This window comes from Balaenoptera physalus, assembly GCF_965194825.1.
Source record: "Balaenoptera physalus genome assembly, chromosome: 17".
Taxonomy (NCBI): domain Eukaryota; kingdom Metazoa; phylum Chordata; class Mammalia; order Artiodactyla; family Balaenopteridae; genus Balaenoptera; species Balaenoptera physalus.
In genome coordinates this window covers 29,048,256-29,058,289 of record NC_138895.1, presented here as the reverse complement: position 1 = coordinate 29,058,289, position 10,034 = coordinate 29,048,256, and the positions used below count along the sequence as shown (strand labels likewise).

The 10,034-nt window shown below is 36.2% G+C and overlaps 1 protein-coding gene across 4 annotated transcripts in view; it reads right to left on the bottom strand.

Annotated features, from left to right (window-relative positions):
* Nucleotides 1-349: 349 nt before the first annotated feature.
* LOC309647067 (carbonic anhydrase 13) overlaps nucleotides 350-10,034 on the bottom strand; it is a 44,407-nt gene continuing 34,722 nt past the window's right edge. For 3 of the 4 annotated variants that reach the window (XM_082434045.1, XM_082434047.1, XM_082434048.1), the window contains one exon: nucleotides 8,978-9,787. In XM_082434045.1, coding sequence (XP_082290171.1) covers nucleotides 9,407-9,787 — 381 coding nt within the window. In that variant the 3' untranslated portion in view covers nucleotides 8,978-9,406. Of the gene's footprint in view, nucleotides 813-8,977; nucleotides 9,788-10,034 lie in introns of those variants that run through there. The other variant, XM_082434046.1, reaches the window with a different exon arrangement.

Below are 10,034 nucleotides of genomic sequence, written 5' to 3'. Positions count from 1 at the left end.
TAAGTCATTAAAGTTTAAATAGTCATTTATATCCTGGGGAATTCCTCACCAAAATTGTATTGACTCTTTTTGAGCTGTGGAATAGATGCTTTAATTCGCTATATCCCACCCCCACCCCCATAACTCTCCTCTTGTTCATTTTATTAGAGGTATCCTGCAGTGAGAATCAGCAACATGATCCAAACGAAAATTCACTTTAAAAGGAAATAGTATCTACTTTTATGAATTGGAATGATATCAAGATATTAAGCGGAATCACTTGTTTAGGAAAAGGTACCACAATCCTATCATTCTGGGAATGAATTTAAGTTTTTCACCAAACATCACTGAGAGACGTGACTGATCAGTCTTTATGGCAAGGGAAGATTTTTAATACATTCTGAGGTTTGCAGTGCCCACCACGTTGCCACGCAGGTTGAAGTAGATGTATTCCATGCATTTTAAAACACACCAGTGTTTACTGCTTATATACCCAAGTATATACTGCTTATATACTGCAAATCTGAGACAGATGACTTAAGTTAGTTTGATTAAAAAGATCTGATCTTCTTTGTGTTGAAGCTGATAGCAAAATGGCACCCCATAAATTAGAATTCTAGGAAAGAACTGTTAGTAGGGATGTTTGTGTTTGTTTTGTTTTGTTTTGTTTTCTCTCCACAGACACGTTTGGGGTGGTCTACTGGTGACAACTTTTAATGGAAAGAGGCTCTCACTTTTCGGCCCTTCAGAGGCTGTGGTGGACGGTGATTGCTCAACAAAAAAGCCGCTGCTTTGCCCTCCCCTGTACACAAGAGGGTGCGGAATGTGGCCAGCTGTTGAAGAAAAGAGAAGAGTTAGTTTTAGTGTAGAAAGTCACACCAATGTTAATGAATTGCCCTGCACAGAAAGTTAAGAAACTTATAAGCTTTCTTCTACCGGGAACTAAATGTATTTCAATGAAAATTTTCTAAGTTATGGGTCATACATCATAAAGCAACTCTTCTGCTAGATTCTTATCACTATACAAATACCTATGGGTTCAAAAATTAAGTATATAAGCTTTCTTCATTTGAAGATCAAAGTGATAAGAGGAAACAACATTTAGAATGTGGTTTAAAGAGTACATAGCTAGAAATCAGAGAATGTCACCTGCAAAGGCATAATGGGACAGTGGAAAGGGTTTTCCAAGCTGGGTCCCAGTCCTGGTTCTGCCACTAGTGAGCTGTGTGACCTTGGGAAAATCATTTACTGTCTCTAGTTTCCTCATCTATAAAGTGAAACATTGGATTAGATTACCTCAGTAGGTGTCATCCAGCTCTTGGAATTACACTGAATACTCACCAGCACGCCAATATAACATGGCCCAAATTTTCAAGGGGACCATGTGGTACTCATCCTACAGAATTTTCATCTTTTATGCACCGTTTTCCTTAAACAGTGATTTTTCTCTCACCATATGTGTGCCTTGTCAGCAACTAACTCTGGGAAAAGACTAGGAGTCTTCAACCACTTATAATATTTCAATACAATTTAAGTGATATAGGCATATTTCTCAACACAAGGGCTTACTTTTTCTTATCTCACACACACACACACACACACACACACACAATGCTTAATTATCTTACAAACTTCATATAGTACACAAAGTGTCAAGAAGAAAATAGAAATTATGAGAAATCACATCACAAAATATAACCACTGTTAACATTATGGAGTATATCCTTCTAGATGTTTCCTTATGTACAAGCACTATATGCACATGCACCAGTACACACGCTTGACATGTTTTATTGCAAAATAAGTTCAACTATATTTACTCTTCTGAAACCTTATTTTATCACTTAATATATATCCTTCACATGTCAATAGATATATCTATGTCACTATTTTTAATTGCTGAAAAGTTTTCTATTATAAGCTTGCTTTATAAATTATTTAGCAATTCCTTTGTGATTTAATATTATTTTTTAAGACTAAGCACAGGTCTATAGTAGTAAAATGAAGACTGGGTAAATTACCTGAATAATTCTACTGTCTCAAAAACGTTCACTAAAAACATATTGCCACACAAGTAAGTTTTTGGTGTCTGTTTTGCTGTTTTGAGTGAGTACAAAGTATTAAATTGTTGAGAATGAGAGCCTTCATTCTCTAAATTTCGTTAGTCACCTAATCAAAGAGTCAAGGAAATTCAGACTAGGACACATATATTAGGTTTCCATCATCATCATTTACCTGAAGCCTAAAATATTTCTCTTAACAGTACTAGCCAGGATGGGAGACAGAGGTGATGCAAGTCCTTCATAATAAATAGGCAATAGTTTATAACCGCACTCTATGGAGATATGTTCAGGTATCATATACAAGCAGCTGTGTATTTCCACAAGTCATATTTTGAGGTGTCTTTTCAAAGAGTATAGATATGGGAAGAATAAGACAAATATTTACAACTTGCTATTACTCATGTTTCATTAGACCAGATCATTATGGCTAAAGCCAGACGAGACATATATAATTCTCTGGTAAAGTCAAGTAGCAGAGGCTAGTGAAATCTAATCTCCACAGCCACAGAGAAGATGTCCAGCCTTCTGCAGATCATGACGATCCAGGTCTATCTCGAGTGGCCACTCCAGGTGACTGTGCTGGTATCCCAAGTCCTGAATCAGGGCACTGATTTACCGGCCTCACCGAACACAACTAGCCTCCCAGGGAAACTGCCTATTCCTCTGAAGATCTTGGCTTTATTTATCCCCCTATCCCCCTTTGACTCCTCTGCAAATTGATCGTGGCTCCCTACCTCTGCAACACCTTAGCCTCATCCATCTGGAACTAGAACTTACTCTAGATCTTTCTCTGACCAGCCTGCTCATTGTGGTAAGAGTCTCTGAACCTGTCCTGATGTCTCATCAAACCCCTTCCTTTTTTGGTGCTGGATCGTCCTCCTGGTCCCTTAGCCCAGCTAGGTAGACCCTGATCTGCTAGGCTCTGCTTAGATTGGCCCCTATCAGTGTCATGCCCTCACCAGGCCTCTGGCTTCCTTTAGGCAGAAAATCTGTCCCCTTGTCACTAAGGCTGACTCAGTACCTACACAGTTCCTGGCAAGAATCTCCCCAGCTCAGCGTGAAGGCTCTTTTGCTGTTTTCTTTGGCTCTACTACTGAAAGTTTAAATTTCTTCTGTAGTGACCCCAGTAAGCAGAAATATCCTTTTCTAATGTTTTGTAAACAGCTTTGATTAGTCACTCTCGTGCTCAAATGTCTTTACTAGCTCTCCACTGCCTGCCGAAGTTGAGTAATAATAAAAATAAGCTCTCTCTTACAGAACATGGCGGGCCACATACTATGCTAACTGTTTTACATTACATATCACATTTAATCCTCCAAACAAGCCTATCAATAATATACCATTATACCCATTTTAAACATGAGGAACTCGAGGGAGAGTTAGGAAATTTCAATAAATAAGCCATCTGGCAAATAAGCCATGCACTAACCACAGCACTACACTGTATCTGTAAGTGTTTTTCTTTTTTCTTTCTTGTTTTTTTCCATTTTCCCCTAATCTCTTCTTATTTGCTTCTTATTATGGAAACTGGCAGATATACAGAAGGGTAGATAGAGTAACATAATAAACCATCATCCAGCTTCAACAGTCATCAACACGTGGCCAATTCTCTTTCATCCACACCCTCACCCATTCTCTCTCACCACCTCCGAATCCTGCCCAAACTGTATTATTTTGAAGCACATTCCAAATATCACATCATTTCAGGTGTAAACATTTCAAAATATATCTCTAAAATATATAACATTTCAAACCCTATAAGGCTCTAAAACAAAGTTGTTAGCATGGCTTCCAAGCCTCTTGACCACCCAATTCCAACTAATCCTTCTAGATTATTTCCTATTATTCCACACACAGGTCCCACTCTAGGTCAGTTTTGTGAAGGGGGGTCCAAGAGCATCTGAATGAAAAGATTTTGAGGTGATTCTTAAAACTTGAGATTCCTGGACCCCCCCTCAGGCTTTTGAATCAGAGTTTCTAACAAGGCCCAAGGATCCACATTTTGGTAAGCTTCATCAGGTGATTCTTGCATACTCTCTATTTTGACAACCACAGGTACAAAGTTGCCCACATATTTTTTGCACTTCTCTTTTTTGCCTTTACTTATGCTATTCCTTCTTGAAATTCCCCTTTCCTTTATACCCCCAACCTGTCCCCACTTTTTGAACCAACCTAAATGTAAGCTCTTTCATGAAGTCTCTTCCTGATTGCTCCACTGAAAACTAGTCTCTCCCCTTCTGAACTTCCCTTACACCTTATATTCTCTTACAGTGCCAAGCAAAGCCACTGTGTTACAGTTTTTTATGCATTTATTTTATCCCCTCTGTTAGATTATAAACTATGGGAGGACAAGGGCCTTTTTAACACTTGTTTATACCTCTTGCATCACGCCTTGCAAAAATTGGCAATTATTAAACAATTCTAGAATTGACTTACACTGTCTTCTAAAATTTAAAACTTTAATTTCAAAGATAATTAGACAGTTTTACATAGTAAGTCAAAATTAATATTCAAGTGAATGAATTCTTTCCTCAATTCACACATAGTCTGAAGATACAGAAGTTAGGGAAATTTTCCTAGATTGTTAATTATCATTAATTACAAAATAAAAAATTTTACTATTAAAGAAGGACATTAGATTTTTGATTCCAGATATACTGGACTAAGACTCTGCAGACTACCTTCCTGTAGAAAAAGACAAGTGTAAAGGGATTCAGATGGGGAGTTCATGTTCACTTGGAGAGATGGGAGCCCTCAAGTGAGTTCCTGTTTCTCCAGTTTTTCACTTGGACAAGGTGGAGTCTGCAAGGTGCATAGAGCTGCTATGGGGCATACCTGTCTTGCAAGGAAAGAGCCAGAGAGAGGATCCCCAAACTCATACCCAAGAACCACACATGTACTGAGACTGAAGCTACTGCACAAGAAGGAAAATCTGCAACTCAAGCCCAGCCAAGAAAATTACCTGCCAACACAAAGGAAACAGTACTGATCAGAGAAAAATAACAGATCCAGAATCTCCACAACTTAATGTTCGTAACATCTAGAATGCAATAGAAAATTACTCAATATACAAAGACTCAAGAAAATGGAATACATGCTTAAAGAAAGAAAAATCAACAAAGTGAGACTCAAGATTACCCAAATTTGGAACTTACAAGGATTGTAAAGTGGCTACTTCAACTACCTGTGGGTTATATGAAGTTAAACAAAGCATACTTTTTACTGCATGAGAAATCTCAGCAGAGTAATGAGAAGTCTCAGCAGAGAAATAGAAATAATAAAAAAGAATCAAGTATAAATTTTAGATCTAAAAAATATAATTTCTAAAACAAAAATTCACTGGATAAAATTAACAGACAAACTGACACGACAGAGAAAGAGCAAATGAACTTGAATATAGGTCAATAGAAATTATCCACAGTGAAGAACAGAGATTTTTTAAAAGATTTCAAACTAATAGAACCTCAGAAGGAACCTGTTAGATGTTATTAAAAGGTCAAATGTTTGCATAATTAGAATATCATATATGAAAGCAACCTAAGTGTCATCAACAGATGAATGGATAAAGAAGATGTGATGTGTGTGTGTGTGTGTGTGTGTGTGTGTGTGTGATGGACTATTACTTAGCCAGAAAAAAAGAATGAAATTTTGCCATTTGCAACAACATGAATAGACCTGGAGGGTATTAGCTTAGTAAAATAAGTCAGAGAAAGACAAATACTATATGTTTTCACTAATATGTGTAATCTACAAAATAAAACAAATGAACAAGTATAGCAAAGCAGAAACAGACTCAAGATAAGAGAACAAAGTAGTGGTTACCGGACAGGAGAGGGGTTGGGGAAGGGCAATATAGGGGTAGGGGATTAGAGGTACAAACTACCAGGTATAAAATAAAGAAGTTACAAGGATGTAATGTACAGCACAGGGGAATATAGCCAATATTTTGTAATAAATTTATGTAAAGTATAATCAATAAAAATAATAAATCACTATGTTGTATACCTGAAACTGATATAATATTGTAAGTCAACTGTACTTCAAATAAAAAAAAGAATATCAGAAGGAAAGAAAATGGGACACAACACACATAAAAATTAACTCATAAATAATAGAACACTTAAATGTAAAAGCTAAAACTATTACTTAAAGTAGGAAAAAATATTTTGTGGTATATAGTTAGGCAAAGATTTCTTATCAGGAAACCAAAAGCACAAATGATAAAAGATAAATTGATAAAATGACCTTCATCTAGATTAAGAACTTTTTAACTTTTGCTCTTCAAAAGATATAGTGAAAAAAAAAGAGAGGCAAACCACAGACTGAGAGAAAATACTGTCAGAGTGTTTTGAATGCTCCCTCTTGGAAAGGGCCTTTAACTCCAAACCTGGAGGAGCAGGAGTGTTTATGTACTATATGATTCCATTTAAATAAAATTTTAAAAAGATAACGTTCTAGTGACAGCATCTCAGTGGTTGCCTGGGGCCATGGGTGAGGAAGAAGATGGGGTACAGAGGGGCACAAGGAAACTTTTTCAGCCAAGGGATCCATTCTATATCTTGATTGTAGTGGTTGTTACAATAACCAAAATCATCAGCTGCACACTAAAATTCATGAATTTTATTGTATGCAAATATCGTAATAAACAAAAAAGAAAAAAATTTCTTTAAAAAGGAGTACAGAATTAAAGCCAAGTATTCTACACATCAAATTTCACCAGGTCAGTAAGCCACTTTTGATAATCTGGCATAAACCAAAGAGATTGGCATGAGAAGTCAGCCTTCCAAAGAATGACAGATCTGTTATCGGAAGTAGCAAAAAACAGTGTATCTGTTTACTGGCCTGGCAGTTAAATCAAGCATTCCTGTAAATGACTCTTTTTCTTTGGGGAGAAAAATGGGCTTGTATCAAGAAAAAGAAAATGAAAACCATCTGATTTGCCCTTTAGGTCAAACAATGACTTGGCAAGAAATAGCAGCAGGAAAAAAACCTAGAAAAAAACTGGCACCAACTTACTAAAAAGAGGATTTAATCTTCACAGACAGTGACATTATATGGTGGAACTGAAAAATAAATAAAAATACTATTTTCCAGTGGTTTCTAAAATAAAGAGCTACTAAAATTGAGATTAAAAATTATCTTTTGAAAAGTAATCCTTAAATCAATGGTATACACAAAAGACATTTTCATTTTACTTTATATAAAAGAGTTAAGCAACTAAATAATCTTATCAACCCTTTCATGCTTTGGATTTTTAAAATATGCTTTTTATTTTAGAACAGTTTTGGATTTACAGAATTCTTACAAAGATAGAATAATTAGTTCTCGGATACCCCACACTCAGTTTCCCCTTTTATTTTTTTCATTCACTTTTAAGGACGCACACAAAAGTTTCCCGTTATTAACATCTTGCATTAGTATGGTACATTTTTCACAATTCGTGAACCAATATTAATATGTTATCATTAACTGAAGTCCATCCTTTATTCAGAGTTCCTTTGTATTTACCTAACATCTTTTTCTGTTCCAGGATCCTATCAAGGAATGGCATCATATTTAGCTGTCTTGTCTCCTTGAGCATTTCGTGATTATGACAGTTTCTCAGACTTACCTTGTTTTTGATGACCTTGACAGTTTTGAGGACTACTGATCGTGTATATTGAGAATGTCTCTCAACTGGGCATTTTCTGATGTTTTTCTCATGGTTCAAATGGGATTTGACTCTTAAAATACCTTTTGCTTCATTCTTTAAATCTTAAAATCACCATAATAATTTGGATTATTACGATATTATAATCATCATGATAATTTGGATTATTAAGATATTATAATCATCATAATAATTGGGATTATTACTCAGATAATCATTTCAAACTGGTTAAAAATAAAATGTCTCAAAGTGTTCCTGCTACAGTAGATTTAAGTGAATTCCTCAAAGTGAATTACCACTCACACTAAACCTCTAAAATACAGCTATTATTTTATAAACTCTTAACTGCATAAAAACCACATTAATAATTAACATTAATGAATTAAGCTTCAAATAAGATACAGTAGTGAATTCACAGCTAGGCAGTCAGTCACTCCTAAACTTGCAGGGAGTTATTTTTGATTCGGTTAACTTTATGTATTTTAAGTAACTAAATATATATTTTGATATATATTGTTTTCCAAATCACACGTGGATTGAAAAAAAATTATTTTCCAACTGGCTTTAAGGAATAAAGAAATTCTTGAAATACGAGGGAAAACATGATTCCCTTAATATTACTAACTTGATGTTGTAATGTATTAACTCTTACTATTAACCTATTCAAATTTAATAAAAGAATGTAAAAGTAAACAGTTTAGCACGTGAAGGGGAGGAAAATTAACCCCATTAATAAAGCCACTGAATCTGTGACAGGTCATTTTTCTCATGATGCAACTCACCTCATTTCTGACGGAAAAAATTCACAGGAATTTCTGTCAGTCAAGCTCTGGATTTCTACCCAGGCTTTTATAAAATGTTTTAATAAGTATGCGCCAGATTATTATTTGGCTTTCATTCTAAAGACAAGGTCGACAGAAGTTGGATGTGTTCAACACCCCAAGGGGAAAAGTTACCTGATATGATATGACCTTCGTAAAGGTGAACCAGCTCTAGTCTTTGATTGGAGGAAAGATATAAATCGCTAGGCAGGTGGGCCAGCTCAGGATAGGAGTACTTTATTAGATGCAAAAATTACTAGGCTATGTTCTTACTAAGAATTTCGCAGCATATAATTCGAAATGGAAAACAAAACAAAACCCGTTAGGTACAGCATCCCAGAGCACAGAGCATCCACCCGGCAGACTCGTCAGTCACAGGACGGATTCACAGCTCTGACCAGAGTCTCTGGGCATCAAAGACATTCCGAGACTGACTGACCGACTGACCATGGGGGCTCTGTAAGCATTTATCAGAAGAACCAGTGAGGAAATGTCTTCACAAGAAGAGCACAGGCAGCCACCCACAGCCTCTTAGCAAATGCTTAAAGCCCCTCAGGCAGCTTCACAACAGTTTTGTCAATAAAAGCCAAAAGATCAGATGGACTTCTAAAATTTAACAAGTACACACATGTCTTAGGGTGCTGTTCTCGCCGTTCCCCTTCTAAATGTGAGATCTGTAGGAGAGGCAGGTCCAGGGACTGAGGTCAAAAAGGAGACTATCATCTTTTGAGAGAAGCCTCTCTCCTGATTTTCCCATTTGTATCCCAGACTGTTAATATCTCAGACCACACAAAAGAAAATAAAAACAAACAAGTATAGTCCTTAAAGTGGCACTTCACTTCCATCCGTGTCTGTTTGCACATTGCATTTCTAGGAAATGGGAAAGAAATCATCTAATCATAGAAGGTCAAAAAGAAAGGGACATAAATCTCATCTGGTCCAACCACCCATCTGATTAATGAAGAGAAAAGTAAAGCCTTAATTTCAGGCTTCACAACAGCAGAAATTAAGGGCAGGGTCTGAAGAAACACACACACACACACACACACACACACACACACAAGATTAAGCCCAGTTTCCTCTAGTGAATCAGGATTAATATGGAAAAAGCGATACACCTGTTGAGAGCTGATGTTTATAGGTTGTTTTAAAACGATCCATGTGACGCTCTCTAGAAGAGGTGGGACTGTAAGGGAACCAGGATACGTCCAATAATCCCAGCGTGGAGGAAGCAGAGATAATGGGTCAAAATTTGTGAATCGAGTTTGTTTACCCTGAGGAAGAAAAGAGAATTCCCACAAATTACAATGGGAAAGTTTTACACAGACCTCAAAAAAACATACACCCATTGAAATATTATTTCACTGGAATTCTGTAATTCATGGAATTATTTAGTATCTGCTTTTCATATCTTAAAAAAAAAAGAATCTGCCTTAATCTAAATATTTAAGATGAAGTAGCGCATCACCTAGATTTATTTAAGAAGCTCAAGATTTATTTTTTAATGTAAGTGGTCTTTAA